Below are 24,638 nucleotides of genomic sequence, written 5' to 3'. Positions count from 1 at the left end.
ATTATTTTATGACCTAAATATTTATTAGTTACTACATTTTAATTCATTCTAAATAATTTTAATTTTTAATCTCATATTAATGCAATACTTTATTCTTGGTTTATATAAATGTCCTGTTCTTGAACAGGCATACCTATTTCTAGAAAAATACATTAGTAGAGTAGTTACATAGGTAACTAACTACATACTTACAATATTTATATTATTCTTCAATATAATTGTAAGTAGGTAAAAAATAGCAGTGGACTGTGGAATGCAGTTATAACAATATATTTATTTCATTTTAGTGGATATCGATTTCCAGAATGCTGCTGGCTTTGTCGGTGAACCTGCCCAGGTCACCGAAGGTCAACATGTCGTATGTACTTTTTATAAAATAATATACCAATAGGTAATCTACCTAGGTATAATATTACTATTCTAAGATCTACGGACGTAACAACTAAATAATAAAAATCAGAAGAATCAAAAGAATTTTTCAGTTCCTAAGATAAGCGCGTTCAAAAAAACAAACAAACTCTTCAGATTTATAATATTAGTATAGATAAAGCTTTAATTAATTATTTGTTATTTTACGAGGTCCATTTCTTGTCACATGCAATGCTGTTCTGTGTTGGTGCGTTGATAGAACCTCATGTGGTGTTGACAACGGCCAGTTGTGTGATGGGTGAAAAATATAAGTTCAATGTTTACGCTGGAACTCATAAGTTTATTGAAGGTGTTGGAATATCTCGACAGGTTCAGCATTTGTGCATACACAAAGGTAACTAAGCTTTGTGATGTTTCAATAATATCATGCCTGTTTGAAGATTAAAAATGATCTAGAAAAAACGTTCTTTTTGTGTATGTAAGTATTAAGTAAGTAGTTACTTACAACTCAAGAATATTCGTTTTTATTCGTAAGATTTTTGTATAATTACAGCTTATTGCAATCCCCGCTATTCTAAGTTATTTTTATGAGCATTACACGATATTAAAATTCCATCCATCTATTCAGCCCGGATAAGTCCACTGTTGGATGTAGGCCTTCCCCGTAACGTACCACAGTTGGCATAGTTGGCACCGATATTTGGCTTTGCTCAAGCATCTGCGTCCAGCTGTCTTCATCCAGCTGTTTCTTCATTTGGCCTGTCATCTTCATGTCCAGCCGTCTCAATATCAAAATTAGTGTAATTTATAATAATAATAAAATGCAGACATGAATTGCTTGCTTTTCAGGTTATAATCATTCCAATCGATGGATGGATTGTTCTCGTGATAATATTGCATTGTTGCTTGTGACTCAGCAGTTTTTCTTTCACAAACGGGAACCTGGTACTGCTTACGTTCTGAATAGAGTACGTTATGGCATCTCTAATGATATACAAAAACGCATTGGTGATCCTTCATGCCATTATTTTGGATGGGGAAGTAGAAGAAATGTAAGACTTTCATTATAAATTAAAAAAGAGTACAAAACGGGAAAGCATATGAGACGACTCATATACCTAGTTCAAATTGTTAGGTACTTATGTGGGCCCGTAGGGAGAGAGATAGAAAATAGTCAATTTATTTCCATACCTGCGAAGTTAGAGCTGTCTCTACATACTATTACTATGACTAAAACATATCAAAGGTGTGTCGTGTGTTCCAATTGAACTTGAAAACCAAACATTTGCTACTTCAAAGTTGAATGCTTGAGAGACTTTATACAAACACATGTCATGTTTACACTATAACTGTGTAAGTTGCGCAATATTCCAGGGATATTTGATACCTCTGCTGATAGATGCACGTCGAGTGGACGTTACATTACTGCCCCCAGAAAAATGTCGTGAGATGTGGAATTATAAAAACCAATATCTATGCATTCAACAACCACAATGCAAGGTATATATACCTAGTCTTACCTAGTCATTGAAATAGAATGTAGTGGGTACCAAATTTTAATTTGTTTAATCTAATAATGTGATGTATATTTTCAGACTGAAAATCATGGCGCATTATGCCCGGCAAGTACTGTTTAGGTTATTTGTTCTCCTGCCACATTTTAATTAAATATAACATTAGATTTATATAGTTAGGTGTCTTCTGTGCATGCTCAAAAAAAAAATATTTTGGAATCATTTATGTACAAAGCGGGAATCAGTATCCTAGTAGATAATTTCCTTTTCTTGTCTTTTATAGGACGATTTAGGCACAGTTCTTATATGTTCTGGCTATGTCCAGGGGATAATGACGTCACGTTTGATAGATCGACCCTGTGGTGTCGGATTTATGGATCTCAGCAAATATACGAAATTCCTAACTTGCGGTGTAGATGACTCTCGTGACGTCATGGATCAAGACGACTCCCTATCTATGGATTTTAATAAGGGGCAAGGATCGACCCCTATGTTAGCTACTGTAATGGTTTCTAGCGAATCTGAAGAAAAACATGGCTGATAAATGTAAAATAAAATATATTTTGTCAAACACACTGGGTATTTTATTAAAATTTAAAGTTCAGACTTATGAAGGCAATAAAAAAATTCTACATCCTTATTCTACTACATATTAAGTTGTTGTCCAATCTTCTTATCACTCTTATTTGGTGTCCGTTTATAGGAAACAAGAGCATTTCTATTTTAAGTGGTCCAACCTCATCTGCCAAGATCTTGTAGCCTCTTACAACACTGGATATGATAGACTTCATGATTATCATGCCAAAGTTTCGACCTAGAAAGAGAAAGAATTACTTTTTTTAACGTTGTAATAGATGCGCCTATTTGGAAAAGTGGACAGACTATGATATATCTAAGTCTACGAATCTTAATTTTAAGTAGGTAGGGTCAAAAACCCTTAAGATGGAACAGAGAAATTATGTAATCTGTTATAATTAATCTTTATTGCTAATACTAGCGGTCCGCCCCGGCTTCGCCCGTGGTACATGTTTACGTTTTCTCTACATAAGAACCATCCTCGTAGTTCAAGGAATATAATAAAAAAAGAATTATCGAAATCGGTTCAGCCGTTCTCGAGTTATGCGCTTACCAACACATTTTGCGATTCATTTTTATATATAAGACTAGCGGTCCGCCCCGGCTTCGCCCGTGGTACATATTTATGTTTTCTCTACACAAGAACCATCCTGGTACTTCAAGGAATATAATAAAAAAAGAATTATCGAAATCGGTCCACCCGTTCTCGAGTTATGCACTTACCAACACATTTTGCGATTCATTTTTATATTATAGAAGATATATATTATCCATCAGATAGTTATAAAATCAATGCTAAGTATTTAAAAAAATATAGAAAATAAGAGGTAGATATAGAAAACATAAATTTAAAAATTTCCTCTCACCGATGCAGTTTCTGGAGCCATAGCTAAAAGGCATGAATGCAGCTGGATGGCGATCAACCGAGCGTTCCGGTAGGAATCTATCAGGATCGAATTCATTTGCATTAGGTCCCCATACAGCTTCTGATCTATGTAAGGCAAAAGAACCAACTACTGCGCCTGTCCCCGCAGGCAAAGTTACTCCACAATGCGCTGGAATAAAATAGCATTATTAATTTAAAATGCTTCTTGCGAATAGTATCTATTGTAATGTAAGTCGATTATTATGCGATTCAAGTATTAAATGGTTATCATTTCATAGAGAGCTAACTACTTTTTATTGTACTCTTTTTATGAAAACAACTGAAACAAATACATAGATATAGTAAAATTATTTCCTTTTCAAAATATCGCATAATAAAGGTTGTTCTTTCATAGACTCGCTTGAAACTATTATAGTGAAAGTAGAAAAAGAAGAGAACAAGAAAATCATTGGTAAATACGATATGAATATTCTTCATTATTTTTCGGAAAAGAAAAATAAGCAAAATCCATAAAACATAACGGTAGTTAGGAAGATTATGGAAAACTTACGCAAATACAACGGCCTGTCAATATTACGAGCTATTATGGGGACTACAGTGTAGAGTCGCATACTTTCTTTTATCACTCTTTCTAAATATTGCATTTGTTGAATATCTTCCTTCGTAGCACCCCTTTTCGAATTACAAAATATTTCGTGTTGTCTAAAATGAGTAAAGATATTTCAATAAAGAAAAATAAGAAGCTTAGGAGCAAAGAGACACATGATTTTTTTATAATTCTTGTTTTTGTTAACAACAATACACTAGAAAAAAGCTATAAATCGCTATACAAAATATAGCGATTTATAAAAAGAGTCTTACCTTTTTTTTTTTTTTTTTTTATAGTGGGGAAATCTTCTTAGATACCCCCGGCTCCCGGGGATGGAGCCGTGGTTATGTCGGATTCCTACCGACTAAAACCCCACTCTGTTCCATCGCGCTGCTTTGGACGGAACTGCGGGAACGGTTACGACTCTACCGCGTGTCCCGCCCAGCAGATGCCCGTTTCCAGGCCCACCACTAGAACCCCCCTCGCTGGTGGCTGCTGGAACGAAGGCTTACGCCACCAACGCGCAGACAATGGATTTTTCCCCGCTCCATCATCCGCGTTCCCCCGAACCCCCGACCCCATCACCTTCCGGCCGGAGGGTGCACGCCGGAAGGTCCTCCGATGTGTGAAATACACGTTGGGGGACCCTCCGGCGCACTTTTATAGAGATTAACTCGCAGCCCCCACCTCACCAGAGGTGGCGGCCCTCGGTCCGGCCCCACGGACCGGATTACGAGTTGGCAGACGGCCGTTTTACAGCGGCCGCCGCCCCACACCTCTCTGCAGGAGTCTCCGCGCGTCATCACAATGACGCGTCGGGATCCCGCCCTCCGCTGCACGGCGTGGCTTGCTAAACCAGCGAGCCCGCCGCGCCGCGACCTCTGGCCGCCATCCACCGCCGCATAAAAGCCGGCTCCTCTCTGGCCCACATACAGGACCTCTGCCGTCGGGTCAGACGAGGCTTTCCAACCCCAACTGCCGTTCAGCGCCACCTTTGCCTAGTGGACACGGGGTCCGCCAAGCCACGACCTCTGGTCGCCATCCCACGCCGCACACAGCGGCCGCTGGGCCACACCTAGCCCTGGCCGTCGGGCCGGTCGAATCTCCCCGACTCTAAACCAGCCGTTCAGCCCCTCGCTGGTCCAATTTCGCTTCACTCAGAGGGCCATAACTCTGAGCTACTGAGCCCCTCCGCCGCGACAAGGCCTGGACCGTTGGGGGGAAAAAGAGTCTTACCTAAGAGTTTGTTAGGATTGATGTAAGTTTGTATAATTACTATTATGTTTCGCAGCTTCATTCTTTGCGATTTATATTGACGTGGTGTAGTAGCGTTCCTAGCCTGAGCCTTGCACGGGTTTTTTAAAGTTATAAGTACATATTATTAATTTAAATTTATATTTTTATAATTTTTAAATTATACTTTTTTTTTTTTTTTTTTTGTGGCAACACTATTTACCCCTACCATTTTACCCCCATCATTTCTCAAACGGTTCGTTACGATGTGTACCTAAGTCATTCTGCGTTTCCGTGCTCAAGCCTTCGCACGTCTCCGATAAATTAATTTTTGAATTTTAAAATTAAAAAATTAAAATAATTAGTGCTCAATATGGGGAAGAAAAGGAAACATGAAAAAACGGACGAAGAAATTAGACGAAAGATTAAAAAACTAGAAAATCGGCTTGCCAAAAGAGCAAATCAATCTACAAGCGATGCATCGGAAGAAAATATGTTATGTAAGTTGGTAATTTTTAAAAATTCAACGGTTTTTTATTGATTAGTGATGCGTACTGCTAAAATTGGGCTGTTACTATCACCAACATCAATCAATGCTTAGTGATCCGAGGATACCGTAACTGGGTTTCTTCTATCACAAATAAAGAGACGCGTACTGCTATACTTGGGCTGATACCGTCACTGTTTTTAAAGAACATTTGCTAAATAGAAATGTTTTTGCAGGTGAGCCGTTGGATGTGCCATCTCCTGGGTCCTTATACTGCCAGTCGCCACTGAGAGACCACCAAACTGATGAGGCACCTCGGCCCCTATCGCCATGTCCACCTTTGTCACCACAAGAAATCGCGCCACGTCCTGACTCGCCACGACCTGATGAGGTTGTTGAACCGCAACCGGGAACATCGGCGGACAGTGATAAACAAAATGAAGAGCTGGAGCTGGGTGAAGACGTCCTCCAATTGTTAGGAGACGCTCCAAAAACCGACACTTCGCTCGGCCCTGCGATCCATAAGGATGTCGCCAGCAGGTGGCAGGACATCCTTTCCAAAGGACTTCCTAAGGAAATAAAAGATATCCTTTACAAAGAATATCTAGTTCCCAATAATTGCGATTTGTTGCTGGCCCCTGCTCTCAACCCGGAGGTAAAGGCTGCATTGCCTGAAGCTTTAATTAAAAGAGACACGTCGCTCAGCTACAGGCAAAGACAACTTGGGGTTGCACTGTCTGCTCTTGCAACAGTCACCCAAATGGTCATAGCGAATGAGACATCAAAACAAAAAATTTTAAAGCCTTTAAGTGATGCGTGCCGTATACTGTGTGACAGCCATCATGCTGAAACGAGGACACGAAGAAAATTCGTAATATCCTCGATTAACACCAAATTAAAAGACGCCCTAATAGAATCCAAACGAGATGCGTTACTGTTCGGTGAGAATATCTCGGAAAAACTTAAAGCTGCCAAGTCTATCCAACAGTCAGGTGAATCTTTAAAGAATATACAAAAACCTAAAAATAGACCTGTATCTGTGGCGACTAATCAAGTTAATAAGGGCCGTTTGAACTATGTTCCTCAGCAGCGCCAGGCGGACACCAAACGCCACGACAATCGTTTCGCTCGTGTGCCCAACATGGCGTCGCGTCCACCTCCAAGCAACAGTGCACGACGACCCCCCGACCGGACGTACCCGCCTTCGAAGACACCAGCTCCGCAACGGAGGCAATAATCGACCAGGTGCGATATGCTGGAAGACTCCAGCATTATGTTAATAACTGGCGTAAAATAACTAGTGATAAGATCATTTTATCGTGGGTTAAAGGTTATTCTATACCTTTTAAGTCCAATCCATTTAGAACCGATAAGCCTAGTGTTTGTCCTAAAACGGAACAAGAACGACAAGATTTTGATACGTGTTTGTCGAAATTATTATCTATAAATGCGATATCGCATTGTAACCATGAACCGGGCGAGTTTTTATCCTCTATTTTCTTAGTGTCTAAACCAAATGGTGACAAGAGATTTATTCTTAATTTAAAATGCCTTAACAAGTTCATTGAAACTAAACATTTTAAAATGGAGGATTATCGTACTGCGTCAAAGTTGATAACTCCAAACTGTTTTATGGCAACTATCGATTTAAAAGATGCTTATTTTTTAGTGCCAGTAAATAAAATGCACAGAAAGTACTTACGGTTTGAGTATGATGGAGTCCTTTACGAATTTAATTGCTTGCCATTTGGTTTATGCACTGCACCATTCGTGTTTACAAAACTTCTAAAACCTATATTTGAATTTTTAAGAAAAACTCATCGTATGATATCAGTAGTTTATCTTGATGATGTCTTTTGTATTGGTAGAACACTATTAGAATGCCAAGAAAACATAACTTTGACCAAAACACTTTTTGAAAGACTAGGTTTTTTGATTAACTTAGAGAAAAGTTCGTTAGTACCAAAGATGCAATGCAAATTTTTAGGTTTTGTATTAGACTCTAAAAATATGTTATTAAAACTACCCGATGATAAGAAGTTAAAAATTAAAGAAAAAGTTTCTACCGTCTTAAATACTAAAAAATGCAAATTACGAGAATTTGCTCAATTTATCGGTTTATTAATTTCAGCTTGTCCCGCAATTCAATATGCTTGGTTATATACTAAGCTTTTCGAAAAGTATAAATACATGTGTTTGCTTAAAAACTCTAGCTACGAACAGATAATTAAAATTCCGGATAATTTAAAATCGGATATGTTTTGGTGGATCCGTAATATAGATATAGGTAATTGTCCTCTCGGGATTGAAGATTTTAATTTAGAGATTTATTCAGATGCATCCAACACCGGTTGGGGCGCCTATTGTAATAACAATAAATGTTTCGGCTACTGGAAAGAATGTGAAAAAACATTGCATATTAACGAGTTAGAATTAAAAGCAGCTTTTCTTGCCCTTAAATCCTTCGCGAAGAATTTATGTTTATCTCGAATCTTGTTAAGAATTGATAATGTCACCGCAATTTCTTGTATAAATAGAATGGGTAGTATTCAATATGATCACCTTAATGTGGTTTCCAGAGAAATCTGGCAGTGGTGTGAAATGCGTAAAATAACTATTTTTGCATCCTATATAAATACAAAGGATAATTGTGAAGCAGACCAATTATCGCGGAAGAAATTTCATGATACAGAATGGGAACTAAACCAAAATGCATATGATGAGATAACTATTAATTTTGGTGTTCCTGAAATAGATTTGTTTGCAAGTAGATGTAATGCAAAGTGTCACACATATGTAACTTGGAAAAACGACCCTGATGCATGGGCGGTAGATGCATTTACGGTTTCATGGAAAAATAAGTTATTTTACGCATTTCCCCCGTTTTGTTTAATTACAAAGGTAATGCAAAAAATTATAAAAGATAAGGCAGAGGGTATAGTTGTGGTACCATATTGGCCTACGCGACCCTGGTTCCCAATTTTTCAAAAATTAATGACAACCAAGCCCATATATTTTGCACCTGATATTAATTTATTAACTTCTCCCTTCAGGTTCAACCACAACCTACACAAAACTCTGAAGTTGGTTGCCGCGAGGCTTTCAGGCAAGCTTTACTAAGGAAAGGCTTGTCACCAAATACAGTACAGATTATGTTATCATCTTTATCTGATTCGACTTATAAACAATACGATGGCTGCATAAAAACATGGATAAACTACTGCAGTACCCACAACTATAGCTACATCTCGGCATCTGTCCCTGTAGTTTTACATTTTCTTACCGATTTATTTAATAAAGGTGCTAAATACGGTACCATTAACTCGTATAAGTCTGCCTTATCATTAATTTTATCTAATTTAGAAGATGATAGGGTAAAACGCTTTATGAAAGGAGTTTTCAAATCGAGGCCAACAAATCCTAAATATCTTATAACCTGGGATCCGAGCATAGTTCTCGAATATTTAGCCCAACAGTGGCCAAATAATGAACTCAGTTTGGAAACTCTTTCCAAAAAGACTGCAACTCTATTGGCTTTGGTAACAGCTCATCGAGTACAAACACTTGCTCTTATTAAATTAAAAGACCTTGATATAAGAGGGACCAGTGAAATAATCATAATGATTTCAGATTTAATTAAAACTTCTAAGCCGTACTCGTTACAGCCTCTTTTAAGAATTCCTTACTTCAATAGTCGTTCGGAAATCTGTCCAGCCAAATGTCTAGAATCGTACGTAAATAAAACATCAACACTTCGACATAATGATCATTTATTTATTAGTTTTAAAAAACCATACTCAAAAGTTACCTCCCAGACGCTCAGTAAATGGATAAAGGACACGCTTCATAACAGCGGAGTAGATACTTCTATATTTAGTGCTCATAGTACTCGCCATGCGTCCACATCCACTGCCAATAGACTTGGGGTCAACATTGATGTTATACGCAAAACTGCGGGATGGTCCGATTCTTCTGCAGTATTTGCTAAGTTTTACAATAGACATGTAATTACTGATCCTACCAGCTTTGCTAAAACATTGTTATCTAATAATGATTGTAACCTGTAAAAGAAATAATGGTTAAATTATGAAAATTAAGTGTAATTAATAATTTATTTATTGATTATTGCAAATAAAAATATAAAACTTACCATAAGTTTTTCATTTTTTATCACCATTTCACATTTTATTTACTCTAAACATCTACACCACGTCAATATAAATCGCAAAGAATGAAGCTGCGAAACATAATTGAAAATCAAACGAACTTACCAAGTGAAGTTCGATGACAATTATGTGAGCAGCTTCATTCGAAGCGATTTATAGATACCCACCCTAAGATTATGGTTAATTCCACAACAAACGTATTGCATAACATTTTAATATATTCCCTGCCCTATATAAATATAAAATGTGAAATATCTCTCAACAAATGACTTAGGTACACATCGTAACGAACCGTTTGAGAAATGATGGGGGTAAAATGGTAGGGGTAAATAGTGTTGCCACAAAAAAAAAAAAAAAAAAAGTATAATTTAAAAATTATAAAAATATAAATTTAAATTAATAATATGTACTTATAACTTTAAAAAACCCGTGCAAGGCTCAGGCTAGGAACGCTACTACACCACGTCAATATAAATCGCTTCGAATGAAGCTGCTCACATAATTGTCATCGAACTTCACTTGGTAAGTTCGTTTGATTTTCAATTTTTGTTACCTTTTCATGCTATACTTGGCTACAGTAACGGAGCTACTAGAATAACACATAGGGATTTTCCGCGGGTGAAATGGCGCGGACTGAATAAAAACCATGAGTGATACCATAAGAATAAAAACAAACACTTACTCCTGCAACACTCGTTCCTGAACATCAGCATGGATGCCTAATAGCACCAAAGTATATGCAATAACAAGAGCGGTGGTATCATTACCAGCTATAGTTATAGAATCAATGTGCTCTCGCAATTGTTCGTCTGTAAAATCTATTTCACGACCAAACAGCATATCCAAAACTGCTGTTAACTTTTCACCTGTAATTTTAAGCATTATTATTCAAAACAAACAACAGAAAAGAAACAGCCCCCGTAGGTAATTCAAACTTAAAGCAGATAATCATCCGCTTTTGCAACATCAACTCAAAGCAAGGGTTCCCGGTTCCTGAGATTAACGTGTTAAACCAACAAACTTTTCAGCTCTTTAATTTTATAGAATGGATGAAAAAAAGAACACATTTTATAGTCAAATAAAGCCAAATGCCTAAAATGACGAAATGTTTAAGTTTTAACTGATAACAATAATATTTGGTTACTTTTGGTAATGTAAACACAAAGTTGTTATATCCTATATCAATTTAAAATCCATTACGATGAATTAATCGAGTACATACTACGTCCCGTGTGGAGTTTCTGGTCTCCTATCGGGCGCGTCCCCAGGTGGCGGATAGGGGGAGGCCTCCCAGATATGGGGGGTACCGGTGGTATTGCCGGCGCGGACCAAAACCAGCTTGGAGGAACTCGAGGGCTACATGCCTTCGTCGAAATTTCTGCTCTGCAGGGAGTTTCCCTGTGCAGTTGCTGGGTTCGAGTTCGAACAGTGCTGCTGTTGGCGGCGACGTATGGTAACCAGTGGTTGCGGACGTTTTTAGTCCTACTGGGCGAGGGGCTGCTCTGCAGCGGTGGATGGCGGTTGCTACAATCGCGGCGCGGCGGGCTGGGCGGCAGGTTTTCTGACGTCTGGTTAGGGGCTTCGGCCTCCCGTCGGGCAACCTGTTACCCGTCGTAGTGTTGTTGTCACGTCTAGCAGCTACGACGGACCAGGGGGCTTGCCTTAACCGGCCGGTTCGAGAGGAAGGACACCTCATCAAAAAACCCTCAAATCTGCGTTTCAGTCCAGCGGCGTGGATTTCCTGTCCCTTTTGGACAGTTTGGCTCGGGAGTGCGTGAGCTTTAGCTGTGGCCTCCCATGGATACCGCCCGACCTCCATGGTGTATAAGGGTTATCCGGGTGCAGGGGGCACCGCCCGGATGGACTTTTTATATCCCCCATACTCGTGGGAACAAAAATGTCTTTTAACCCGGCCCCATTTAATAACGACGACTCTAGCAAAATAAATTTGGACAATGATAGGCAACACGACTCGGATGACGCAAGGACAAGACGGACGAGAGCTGGGGGGCTTTCTAAATCAAGCTCAGCCAACAGCATGGTGGATATGCAATCCCACGAAACGGGAAGGCTGTGGCGGAAGAGGTCCCTAGATAGGAGCCGCTCCGGTTCGGATTCGGAGGATGGGTTTGGGGGTTCAAAAACCCCCTGTCAAAAAACATCCAAAAGAGGGAAGGGCCGCACGCCGGGTACGTGCGCCGCTCGGCGCGCAGCCAAACTGGACGCGTCGCGCAAACTGGAAACAGAGTTGCAGGCTGAGCAGGAGGTCGCGGAGTGCGCTGAGCGCATCGAGGCGATGCGTGCTAGCGCTCCCCTCCCCCCCATTCCAATAGAGGAAGGAAACACGGCGGAGGCTCTTAGCCTCCGTATTGCGGATAGCTTGGCCGCCATTGAGAAGGTGCGGTCCAGGTCAAACAATTTGAAGACCACTTTCAAAAAAGTCCTCAAATTGGCGCACGATGACATTGAACTGTCGGTTGCACAATTCAAGCGGCTCACAGTCTCAGAGGAGACACGGCTTCTGCAGGCGGACAACTCCCGCCTACAGGCCGAGATCGACTTCCTCAAAAGGGAGCTCGAAAAAGTGAAGACCTCGCAAAGCGTTCAAGTGTGTCCTCAACCGCGGGAACCAGATGCTGATCTGGTAGCTTCCATTTTGCGCCAGGTTGGAGACATGATTAACGCTAGGTTTGAGGCCCTGGAGGAGCGTCTGCCGCCGGCTAAGCGATTAAGACCGGCGCTGGCGGCGGATAACAGGAGAGCGACAGTGGAGGCCGTCCAACAGGCGACCCAGGACCTTGTCCCTCTCCCACCACCAGCAGAAAAAACATATGCAATGGCTGCCTCGGTACCGCAACCAGGCATATCGGCGACGGGGTCCACTCCAAAACGGGCCGTGAAGCATGCTGCGGCTCCGGTCGGGAAGACTGCTTTAAAGCAGCAAGTGGCGGTACAGGTTGCAGCGACGGCCATGAAGCCGAAGCCGAAGGCCAACAAGAAGAAAAAAGTGGCGTCGAAAAGCGCGGCGAACTCAAAACCCGCCAGCATAGTCGCGCCCTCCACATCAGCCCCATCGTCAGACCCCCTCCCGCAACAGCAGCCAGAGGAAGGATGGACTGTTGTCGGGAAGGGTGGGAAGAAAACAAAGAGGGCCAAGGCTAAGAAGCCTGCGGCGCAGTCCCGCAAAAAGCGGCACAAGCTCCACGTTCCCTCTTCCTCGGCTGTCGTCCTGACCCTTCAGCCGGGAGCGGAGGAGCGTGGCATAACTTATGCCAAGATCATGATGGAGGCGCGGCGTGGGATCAATCTTGGGGAGATGGGCATCGATGCGATGCGCTTTAAGCGTGGTGTTACCGGTGCCAGGATATTGGAGATACCTGGTGCTTCCAGCACAAAGGAAGCGGATGCTCTAGCCGCCAAATTGCGGGAGGTATTAGGCGAGGTTAATGTGAAGGTGACCAGGCCAGTGAAGTGCGCAGAGCTGCGTATTACTGGCCTGGATGACTCGGCCTCTGCTGAAGACATTGCGACCGCGGTCTCACGTGCAGGGGAGTGTTCCGTCGAGCACGTAAAGTGTGGTGCCCTGCGTTCTGGCCCGCGGGGCGCAATGTCAGCCTGGGTAAGCTGTCCGGTGACCGCGGCGAAGAAGGTGGCGCAGGTGGGACGCGTTCTGGTGGGGTGGGTTTCCGCAAGTGTCTCATTAATCGAGCAGAAGCCCCTCCGCTGCTTCCGCTGCCAGGAGCTAGGCCATGTAAGTGCTACGTGCTCATCACTTGCGGATCGGAGTACCATTTGTTTCCGCTGCGGTGAAATGGGCCATAAAGCGGGTGAATGCTCTGCTACCACTGCTCACTGCGCCCTTTGTGCAGAAGCAAAGCGACCAGCAGAACATCGGCTTGGAAGCTTAGCCTGTAAGGCCCCCAAGCCAAAAAAAGGCGGAATGCGGAAGCTAGATGGTGCTCGGGCTCCATCACGCTCCGCTCTGGTGCCTGAGGTGCCGCAAACGGAGGCAGCAATGGAAACGCAGTAATGGCCCCACTGCGTTTCCTACAGGCCAATATCAACCACTGTGCTAGGTCCCAGGATCTTTTACTCCAAAGCCTGGCAGAGTGGGAGATTGATGTGGCGATTGTGTCTGAGCCGTACAATGTCCCCGCCTGGGATAACTGGGCGGGTGATCTAGATAGCTTGGTGACACTAGTTGCACAAGGCGGTACTCAAATAGAGCAAGTGGTCAGGCGACGGGGCTGCGTATCAGCGGTAATTAACGGATACACCGTCGTGGGGGTGTATTTCTCGCCAAATCGCTGTCTCGCTGATTTCGAGGAGTTCCTCGTCGTGTTGAGAGATATGATCGACCTCGCGCAGCCACTGCCTGTTCTCCTGGCCGGGGACTTCAACGCCAAGTCCGTGTCTTGGGGTTGCCGGGCAGGTGACGTGCGCGGTACTCTGCTTGCAGACTGGGCGGTCGCCTCTGGGTTAACACTTATTAACCGCGGAACAGAGCTGACATGCGTGCGACAGAGGGGTGGCTCTATTGTAGATGTCACCTTCGCAAGCCCCCCTCTCGCTCGTTGTATTCAAGACTGGAGGGTTCTGGTGGACGTGGAGACGCTTTCGGATCACCGCTACATCCGGTTCAGCGTCTCCACGCCCTCGACGGCTAACAGTCGATTCCCCGCTGGCGAGCGCCGTCCGCGCTGGGCGCTTGGAACCCTTGATAAGGAGCTTCTCATAGAAGCTGCCATAGTGCAAGCCTGGCTCCCGACGCCGCAGGGTGACGATGTTGATGTGGAGGAGGAGGCCACTTGGCTTGCCAACGCAATGGCGCAAATATGCGACGCGAGCATGCGGAGAGCGCGGTCAGTCCCGCGAAGGCGACTAATGTACTGGTGGTCCGCCGATATCTCCCAGCTACGCGCTTCTTGCGTAGCCGCGAGGCGGGCGTACACCAGGCATAGACGCCGTAGACGGCGTGACGAAGAGGAGGAGGCGCGGTTATATGCCGTCTACAGAGACTGTATCGTGACTCTCCAGGACGCGATAGGCACAGCAAAAACTCGCGCATGGGAGGAGATGCTCGAGGATTTGAACCACGAACCCTGGGGTCGGCCTTACAAGAGGGTGAGGCAAAAGCTTCGCCCTTGGGCCCCGCCCCTATCTCAAACTCTGGAGCCTCGATTTCTGGAGCAGGTGGTGACGTCCCTGTTTCCGAATCGGGGAAGACATTCTCCCCCGCCGATGGCATCCACAATGACTGTGCAGGAGGAGTATGCTGATGGAAATGTCCCTGTGGTCACGCGTGACGAGCTCGCAGTGGCGGTGGAGCGGCTCAAAGCAAAAAAGACCGCTCCCGGCCCTGATGGTATCCCAGGGCGGGCTTGGGTACTGGCGCTAGAGTCACTTGGACCCAGGGTGGAACAGCTCTTCACAGAATGCCTCCAACAGGGCCAATTTCCCCGGAGGTGGAAGACCGGGAATTTGGTCCTGTTGCAGAAGGACGGACGCCCGCGCGATTCGCCCTCGGCTTACAGGCCGATCGTGCTGCTCGATGAGGTGAGCAAGCTCTTTGAGCGCGTTTTCGCAGCTCGCCTCATCGACCACCTGGAGGGAGTGGGGCCGGACCTGAGCGAAAACCAGTTTGGATTCCGCCGGGGGCGGTCCACCATTGATGCGATCGCTGCGCTGCGTGACCTCGCAGACAATGTGGCTGATGAAGGTGGAGTGCTTTTGGCGGTGTCTCTTGACATCGCCAACGCTTTTAACACGCTACCATGGAGTTGCGTAATTGAGGCGCTCCGCTACCACAACGTGCCCGAGTACATGGTGCGATTGCTGCAGTCCTACCTATCAGAGAGGGCGGTGGCGTACCCCGCACGCCGTGGATGGATGGAAAAGGAAATGTCGTGCGGTGTTCCACAGGGCTCGGTTCTTGGGCCTCTCCTGTGGAACATCGGTTACGACTGGGTCCTGCGCGCCACTTATCCCCCGGGTGTAAGCGTGCTTTGCTATGCGGATGACACCCTGGTGACTGCGCGTGGGGCCTCGTATAGGGACGCGGCCCTCCTTGCGACCGCAGGTGTTGCAGAAGTTGTGCGCCGGATTAGAAGACTTGGTCTAGAGGTGGCCCTGGACAAGTCAGAGGCGATTTTGTTTCGTGGCCGTCGAAGGGCGCAGGCTGCTGGATCAGCCATTCAGGTGGGCGGTGCGTCCATCAGCGTTGGTTCCACGTTGCGCTATCTGGGCATCGTGTTGGACAGCAGCTGGACATTCGTGGAACACTTCCGTCGCCTCGCCCCCCGGCTTGTTGGGGTGGCCGGGGCACTTGGAAGTCTGCTCCCGAATCTTAGGGGGGCTGGGGGCGCGTGCCGTCGTCTTTACACCGGCGTCATTCGCTCCATGGCCCTCTATGGTGCGCCCATTTGGGCTGACTCTTTGAGTGTCCGTACCAGACCCCTATTGCGTAGACCGCAGCGGGTCATGGCGCTCAGAATCGTGAGGGCATATCGCACGGTGTCCTTCGAGGCCGCGTGCGTAATGGCGGGGACGCCCCCGTGGGACCTGGACGCCGAAATGCTGGCGGACGTCTATCGCCGCGTCGCTGCGTCCAGATCGCACGGGATCAACCCATATCTGGAGCAGGTCCAGCAATGGAGGGCTGATGCTCTCGAGCGGCGATTCAGTGAGTGGAAACGACGGCTCGAAGAGCCCAGCGCAGGAGTAAGGACGGTCGAAGCAATCCGACCGGTCCTACGTGAGTGGTGCGACAGGCGGCATGGGGCCATCACCTTCCGCCTGACACAGGTACTGTCCGGACACGGATGTTTTGGGCGGTACCTGTGCAAAGTCGCCAGACGGGAGCCGCAAATGGCTTGTCATTGGTGCGACTGTCCGGAGGACACGGCAGACCATACTCTCGCCGTGTGCCCCGCGTGGTCAGAGCCCCGAGCTCGCCTGGTCGCAGTCGTCGGCCCTGATCTCTCCCTGCCTTCCATAGTTCGCGAAATGGTTGGCGGCGACAGATCGTGGTCCGCGGCTATCACATTCTGCGAGTATGTGATGTCGCAGAAGGAGGAGGCAGAACGGGTCCGCGAGAGAAACCCTTCCGCGGATCCGATCCGGCGTCGTCGTCCTATTGGGCGTCGTCACCGTGTCGCGGCCGCTTTACACGGTCGCGACCTGCCTCCCTGATGATGGGCACCGGATGATGGAACGGGGATATAATCCATCATCCGGTGCGGAGAGGCGGCGTGAGAAGTGTTCCACTCTTGCCGCCCCCCCAGGAAGGTAGACCTGGCGGCCTCCCGCCACATTCGCGTTGGGCCTGGAGATAGGCTGCCGCTGACGGGTCTGCGGATGCGGTTCTACCGAATACCCGCGGCCCCGTCAATAAAGCGGCACGGCGGAACACAGTGGAGTTTAGTCGGTAGGACCCTGCACTCAGCAGGGTGAGTCCGACATAACCCAGGGCTCTTCCCCCGAGTGCCCTGGGTATGCCTAAATGCATTCTCCACTATAAAAAAAAAAAAAAAAAAAAAAAAAAAAAGTACATACTACGTAAACAGGTAAGAATGACGTATCTTCAAGTCATAAATTCCTTGAAATATTGAGTGAACTAAAATAAATATTCGTGATGCATCTGTACGGTATAATACCTATTAAATATTATACGTACCTGCAGTATTTAGTTACTTTAGTTTAGGTAGTAGGTACACTATTTCATAATTTTTTATCACATTCTGAGAATCTAAGATTACATTACAGTCTTTCAATGGAAGTATGCACTATACTTACAGTACACCTCATAAAGGCATAAATTCTATTCAATATTTACTCGTAATCTAGCAAATTAATATGACTTTGTTTTGCGGAGTACTTCAAAGTGCATATTGTTCTTCATGGCATTCACAATGCGTCATTTATTTCTATGTCCACTGTGACATAAGTGTTGACTGCTTCTTTGAATAGGACATTTCGCAAAATTTAATAGGATTGGATTTGTTAGAAATAAATGGATCTTTAATGCACTTGTGATGTTGTATTAAAGTTGGTATGTCTAACTTTGTTAGAGACTTTAAATAGGTAACCTTCTACATGAAGGCACGATACAAAACTAAATATGTAAACGTATAAAATGACCATACTTGAAAAATACCGAATTAATCGTCTTACTTGGTGGCTCAGGAAACGTTTTCATCTTCTTATTCCTTTCATACTCTTCACGTTTTTTTCGAACAACCTGAAATAAAATAAAATTAAAAAATTATTCCAAGATCGAAGAGAAGGCGGCATTTTCTCAACGCTATATCTCATTAAACTAGATATTAACCTCATCGGTGAATTTATGGGTAAGGTCAATGTTTTCTCTTTGCTGTTTTGCATACGGAGTTAAATTGAACAAACAATCGGGCTGTAGCCACACTTTGAACAGGCGCATATTCAGTATAGACATTACAGTATGGCGGGCGCGAAGGTATGGTGTGTCTGGTGAATGTTGCACATCCATTCGCTCTCCCATAGCAGTTTCTGCAATAAACATAGTTCTTATTTCTATAACGATATGCACACAAAAATACGTCTTCTCTACATAGTATAAAACAAAGTCGCTTTCTCTGTCCCTATGTCCCTATGTAAGCTTAAATCTTTAAAAAACTACGCAACAGATTTTGATGGGGTTATTTTATTAGATTGAGTGATTCAAGAGGAAGGTTTTAGTAGGTATATAATTTATTATGTTTTAGACAAAGCGGGCGAAGTCAAAATTTCTATGTGGGTAATGCGCATTCCCTTTTTACTTAAATTTTCAGAAGAGCAATGAATTGCGGTATTTCTTTTCAATAGTATATAATATGTAAGTTATGTGTTATTAGTTCTTACCGAAAACAATATCCAAGGTACAGGCTGTGATGTATTTGAGGACGTCAAATTTTTCTCTGCCTGATTCCTCTTGGAGTTTGTCGATTAAGATGTTGGCCTGTTTTGAGATTACAGTCACATATTCTTCTACTACCTTGTTATGAAACACGGGCAATAATACTTTTCTATGTAACTTCCATAAACGTACTGTGAAAGAGATAATTCATTAATATTAATAATTAAACTAAACTAGTGGTAGTAGGTATAGGTACATATTTCATGGGAGATCTTAAAATTTTAAAATATTTGATAACCGATGTGTATTACAAAATATGTATTACATACAAAATAATTTTCAATTTATCCATTGACCATGGATAATCAAAATGATTTCGGGCTCCAGTTCTATACACTCGCGCTGGTAACTATGAAGGAGACCGCAGTATGTAGTCATTAGTATTTTTTAAAAGTTATATTTGTATTTGAACAGGTATTTCATCTTTAAGAGTATCAGATTAGCAATTCACTAGAATGAAAAAAATATTTTATACCTACATATATTGAAAAAAATATTCTTATGCCAAGTGTTATTTAAGATATATTTCAAGAGCTCTTATTTAAATTTACACTACTCTTGCTAATCCTATTAGCGATACTTACGAGGCGCAATAAAAAGTCCGTGACCAAGCCAAGGCCGTAAAAATCTGTATACAACATCTTTATCTAGGCAATTTTCCAGTACCACTTGAGCGTCTATTGGATTGGCTATTGCTGAAAATTTAAATCGAATTTGTTTTTTTTACTGAGTTGCGCCTTAAATAGCGGCTATTAAGGCCGTCATCTCACGAACCTGCTGCAGGGGCAATATTGGGACAATCTGGGTAGGAAGCAATTTCAGTTGTTCTCTAAATTGCCCTTGTTGCACACACACAATTGGAGCCAATTAAGGGTCCAATTTCAAATTGCCCCTGCTGGAGGTACGTGAATAGGCGGTTTAAGTTGGCAAAATCGGTATGAATCAAGTCAGGTCTTGTATAAGTGAAATTTTATAACAATAAATAATAAAACAATTGGAAAGAGGCTATCTAGCCAAAAAGAAAACATAAGAATGCCACTTACCGACGTATAATTTTGGACCCAACCAAATCTTTACAGCGCCCCTTTGTTGTAAAGCTATATCTGCGATGTCTTCAATATTATGTAAAATTTCTGAAAGTTATCACTATTATTTGTTTCTAATTATGGTTCTATGATGATTGTATGTTTAGTTGCTCTAGAGTCTAGCAGATTGTATATTCAATTTCAAACTACCGATTATGAGTAAGGATCATGTTCCGGTTTCCAGTCAGAGTCCAGACTCAAACCTTGATTTGAATTTCATTTTCAGCAATACAATTTTTTACGGGGACTACAAGAGCTAGAATGACTCAATATGTAGAGCCCAGTAGAGCCTCTACGAGTGTAGGTTGTCAAAATTTTAAATATTCATTTGCGAAAATTTTCTTAAAGAGTATGAAGAAAAAAAATCTTTAGGCACGTGTTAATATAATTTGTACTTAATATGTGTGAAACAAGTGAAGATCAATGCTAAACATGTTACATATTACGTGAAACAATTTGCGAGTTACGACGTACCTACCTACTTGTTAATGCCATATAAGTACCTATCTACTTATTAAGTTGTTACGTTTAACATTTCATAGTATGAAGCGTGTGTGATTTTCGCTTGTGTTTTTTTCCGAAAAATTGTAAAAAGTTCCAAAGTCAATTTCCCTTCAATTTGTTGCGCGTCTTAGCATAATACTATATCACTTCAAGAAAGCACTTATCTATTATTATTAAAATAATAACGCCCTGAAATGTGACAGAGATTATTTCTCTTCGTACCTACTGCTTTGGTATTTTCACCTCTGCACTTTCATGCCCCATTATAGCTTAGTTTATGTTTATACAGAATTTTGGGTGGTTTTGGCAAGCAAACCATTTTCTATGGATGTAACGATACATGATTTTGCCGATACGATACCGATACCGATATTTGTAGTAATGTATCGGCGATACCGATACCGATACCGATATCGATATCGATGGCTTGGTAGAAAAATAAATAGTGAATTATGCATGAAAAGTTACCAACATTTAACAGAGACAACTGTTAATCGTATTCTTTTAAATAAAAATGCCAAATCAAAAAACAACAAAACCATTTATTTTAGTATTATTATTTTACGAAGTCAGTTAAACTTTAATACACATACAATCAGTACCTAATAAAAGTTTACTATAATTGGTAGAGTTTTTTCAGAAAACAAAGTGCGCACGCGCGGGCGGCCTCCCGCATCGTTCATTGGGCGCGGATTTTAGAATTATTTGATATCAAAAAAATTGGTTGTTTGTAAAATAGATTTACGATCGAGATGTTTACGTGATAACATAATGCAGTGGCAGCGCTCGAGATGAAACGGGAGATCGGTCCGTCTCTCTCTCGTTATACCTGCGATCGCACTCGTGAGGTTTTGGTGTGACACAAGTTTATGAACATGTCACCCGACTAAAACGATTTTAAAAACGTTATCACGTTAAAAATTAAAAAAATACAAAATTATTTATTTCTTTACATAAACAAATTTGTGATTGGAACACTCCTAGTAAGCAAATAAAATGCTTGTGTCAGGAGGTTCCGCTCTTCCTTAACACTATTACAGAAACAGAAATAAAACAATATGAATGAATACAATGCAAAAACATAAAAGAAAAGAAAGAATTTAATAAAAAAATATCGGTATCGGTTGATTTATTATCGGCGATACCGATATATCGGCTTGCCGATATATCGGCCGATATATCGGTATCGGTATCGGTATCGTTACATCCCTACCATTTTCATTTAACTCATAAAATATTATTGTATGGAATTAAATTAGTCTTACTATAGTCTTTTCACTCTATAGTAACATTATGATTACCAATCTTTAAATGGCCTCTTAGAAAAGTAGAGATTTACCATACTTGTCGCATACCCCATCCATCTATTATGAATATGACATCACTTATAAAGATGATGATGACACCATGAACACCATATAAATTACTATGTATACCTATACTTATACTGTATACTTATTTGTGTTTTTTCAACAAAGTAAACTCTCATTTAATGTTTACGTTTTGTCAAACATTGTTCACGTGTAAGCTAATATTAGAGTTATGTTGCAAATGAAAACAATTTATACGTACGTCAAGTTCTTCGTATAGAATGATGACTTCTTTTATTAGATTAGCCTTGAAATTTTAATTACCTTATCTATGACTTAATTATTAGAAGGGAATTTTTTTATTGCTTACCTGTCGTACTGGTCGTACTAGTACGAAAAATTATCTAGTGTAGGTATACGGTCTACACGCATACGTTTTTAATAAATATTTGATATACCTAAGCTTATGTTCAAAATAATATAGAAGATCAAAATCGATTCAAATAATTATTAATAGAGTTTGCTGTGTAGCAATAAATTATAAAGCCGCCTATTGTGCAAAATTTTTGTACCTCATTAATTTGTACCACATTTCCTACATTGTTTTGTACAATGAAGTGTTATAAATAAATAAAAATAAATCAATTATTATGTTTATAAGTTTTCGTAGAGGCCGCCCGCCCACGCTACGTAGATACTACTATTTACTCTTATGCATACTCACATTGGTAATTATTTATTTTAACCTTTTCCATGGTTGATATAAGGTAAGAAAGAAGATTTTTATTTCCATTAAAATTTCAATTTCCATTTTCCATTTCCATTTCCGCCTCCTTGGTACAGTGGTTGACGCGTGAGCGTAGAACCGAGGGGTCCTGGGTTCGATTCCCGAATCCCGGTGGAGACGAAGAAAAAAAAAATGTCTCGGTCTGGCAGGACACAGAAGGCTGATCACCTACTTGTCCCTAAAGAAAATCGATCAGTGAAACAGATGTATGAATAATGCATCTGCCCCTTACCCCACTAGGGGACACGGGACTTCACTTTTATTTCCATTTCCATTAAAATAAAAATATTACTGAACGAAGATTTTATCAAAAATTTTATATGTATTGTATAAGCACAATATTCTTAAATGTGAATTTTCGTATTTAAAAATCATAGTTAAGTTTAAGCATTCTAATGTGTTTAATAGTAACTATTGAAATGATAAAAGTTTTAAGTAGTAGGTAGTGGTAGTTCAATAGTGCCTTATAAAAACGAAATCTTTATAATGCGTCTATATTCCACGAATCTATTGCCCTATTGGAATATATGTATGCACATTATACATACTTTCAGTATCTCCTAAGAACAGCATAGCGTTGCCGATGAAAGGTAATGTGGGAGGTACTGGAAGAGCAGCCGTGGCTCGATCTAAGCGAGAAGTAGCTAACGCCCAGTAAAACCAGCAGCAAACAGCTACGAGCAACAGGGCCACAACGATGATCATCTTGACCTGAAACAACACAAGTTTTGTAGATTTATAAAAAAAGAAGAATAACCGTATTCAGTACGGTCAGGATATAATGTCAGAAAGTAATCACTAATCTTTTATTAAATCAAATTTATTTTTCATGAATAAATGTAACTGCTTTTTCTACATCTACAAACATGTTTTGTTATTGGAAATTAAATTAAAGTTGTCTGGGTTTTACACCATTATCTGCAAGTTCTCATTCAATAGAGATTTCGAAGTGAGTTTATTAATTTAATTTTAAATTCATATCGTTTTTTATAAAATTACATTTTACATTTAAATTATTCTTCAAAAAGAATAAGTTTATTCCTCTAAATAAAAAAAAATGTATTAATTACAATTAAAGTTCTATTAAATTAGTCAATGGGTGCCTCTCAGAAAATTTATAAAAAAATACTTACTATTTATTACCACTAATGTAATAAGTAATAACAAACAATCGTAACGTAACTACGGGTGACGTTTTCGATGTTCAGAATCACACTCAACTCAAAATGACGAAGTGGTGACGATGGATGCTGCATGTGTTATTTCCAAGCATTGAATAAGTTGCTTTACACGATATCTATGCAAATATTTGCAAGTCGTAATATATGAGTATATGTCTAAGTATACGTAAGTTATAATTAACGACTTTTATCTAACAATAATTACAATATGAATCTGTAGATACCTAATTGCTTAGATATATCTACTGGACAAGTATGGATAGTTATTGGATTATGTACCTAATTGTGTACGTTATATAATAAATTTTCCAAACTATCCCATTGTTTTGGTCCCAAACCTTGCCTACCTACTACATACGTAGTATATTATTATTAGTCTGTGCTACTATACCATGTAGTAGTTTATTTGCCGTGGGAACAAAGATGGGTACATGAATGATGATGATGATGTTGAGGGTTTTTTAACTCTTATTTCTAGTATTTGTTTAGTACTCTTCAAAATTATAATACTTAGATGTTATTCGGCCTTTGCACAACACACACACACGCGCAAACACGCAATCGTTTGTACTTAATCTTATATATAAAATTCTCGTGTCACAATGTTAGTCTGCATACTCCTCCGAAACGGGTGGACCGATTCTCATGAAATTTTCTGTGCATATCGGGTAAGTCTGAGAATCGGCCAACATCTATTTTTCATATGTACCACGGGCGAAGCCGGGGCGGGCCGCTAGTTTTATATAAATTAAGAACGATTACGAACCATAGTAGGTACCATACTTAATTTTTTTTTATCCATCTCTCAAAATGCCTTAATTTTTAGGGAGAAAGAACAATATAAGTAGATACTCTCATTCTTCTATACAAACTATTGTAATTGTATCCAAGCATTATGATTCTATATGCTTAAATAATTATATGCATTCGTTTAATTCCGCTAATTTGATGATCTGCTAACAAATCAATTTGACAAAAGTTTAGCACCTTCGGCCGTCGATTCAATATAATACAGGCAC

The 24,638-nt window shown here is 41.6% G+C and overlaps 3 protein-coding genes across 4 annotated transcripts; 2 read left to right on the top strand and 1 right to left on the bottom strand.

Annotated features, from left to right (window-relative positions):
• Positions 1-268: 268 nt before the first annotated feature.
• LOC149481055 (kallikrein 1-related peptidase b27-like) lies at positions 269-2,539 on the top strand (the record flags this gene model as incomplete). Its single annotated transcript, XM_089705987.1, has 6 exons — positions 269-358; positions 580-763; positions 1,219-1,421; positions 1,744-1,869; positions 1,965-1,991; positions 2,167-2,539. Coding segments are annotated over 6 exons (888 nt in total), but the record flags the coding sequence as incomplete, so codon positions are not given.
• On the bottom strand, positions 2,301-23,684 carry LOC149481053 (cytochrome P450 4c3-like). Its single transcript, XM_089705984.1, has 11 exons — positions 23,572-23,684; positions 22,987-23,149; positions 19,796-19,885; positions 19,337-19,447; positions 18,698-18,883; positions 18,150-18,346; positions 17,993-18,059; positions 10,503-10,686; positions 3,896-4,047; positions 3,326-3,514; positions 2,301-2,697 (listed from the first exon to the last, which is right to left on the bottom strand). The coding sequence occupies exons 2-11, from the start codon at positions 23,141-23,143 to the stop codon at positions 2,513-2,515; spliced, it is 1,518 nt and encodes a 505-aa protein (XP_089562110.1). The 5' UTR covers positions 23,144-23,149; positions 23,572-23,684; the 3' UTR covers positions 2,301-2,512.
• On the top strand, positions 5,506-9,709 carry LOC149481054 (uncharacterized). Of its 2 annotated transcripts, XM_089705986.1 has the most exons (3): positions 5,506-5,667; positions 5,891-6,899; positions 8,708-9,709. In XM_089705986.1, the coding sequence occupies exons 1-2, from the start codon at positions 5,541-5,543 to the stop codon at positions 6,889-6,891; spliced, it is 1,128 nt and encodes a 375-aa protein (XP_089562112.1). In that variant the 5' UTR covers positions 5,506-5,540; the 3' UTR covers positions 6,892-6,899; positions 8,708-9,709. The 2 variants fall into 2 exon arrangements, with proteins under 2 accessions (XP_089562112.1, XP_089562111.1); XM_089705985.1 differs by lacking the exon at positions 8,708-9,709 and having other exon boundaries at positions 5,891-7,136.
• Positions 23,685-24,638: the final 954 nt, after the last annotated feature.

The sequence above is a fragment of the Colias philodice genome, chromosome 17, assembly GCF_061535455.1.
Source record: "Colias philodice isolate Cphi_HAF_F1 chromosome 17, ilColPhil1 Martin Lab GWU primary, whole genome shotgun sequence".
In the NCBI taxonomy this organism is placed as follows: Eukaryota; Metazoa; Arthropoda; class Insecta; order Lepidoptera; family Pieridae; genus Colias; species Colias philodice.
The sequence above is the reverse complement of the archived record's forward strand: the minus strand, read 5'-3'. Positions and strand labels throughout refer to the sequence as shown.

Coding starts and splice junctions, on each gene's coding strand:
- LOC149481053 (XM_089705984.1), bottom strand. CDS start 23,143: ATGATCATCGTTGTGGCCCTGTTGCTCGTAGCTGTTTGCTGCTGGTTT. Junction 3,515..3,895: donor TGACAGGCCGTTGTATTTGC/GTAAGTTTTCCA, acceptor ATTTTATTCCAG/CGCATTGTGGAGTAACTTTG. Junction 2,698..3,325: donor TGGCTCCAGAAACTGCATCG/GTGAGAGGAAAT, acceptor TTCTCTTTCTAG/GTCGAAACTTTGGCATGATA.
- LOC149481054 (XM_089705986.1), top strand. CDS start 5,541: ATGGGGAAGAAAAGGAAACATGAAAAAACGGACGAAGAAATTAGACGA. Junction 5,668..5,890: donor ATCGGAAGAAAATATGTTAT/GTAAGTTGGTAA, acceptor ATGTTTTTGCAG/GTGAGCCGTTGGATGTGCCA.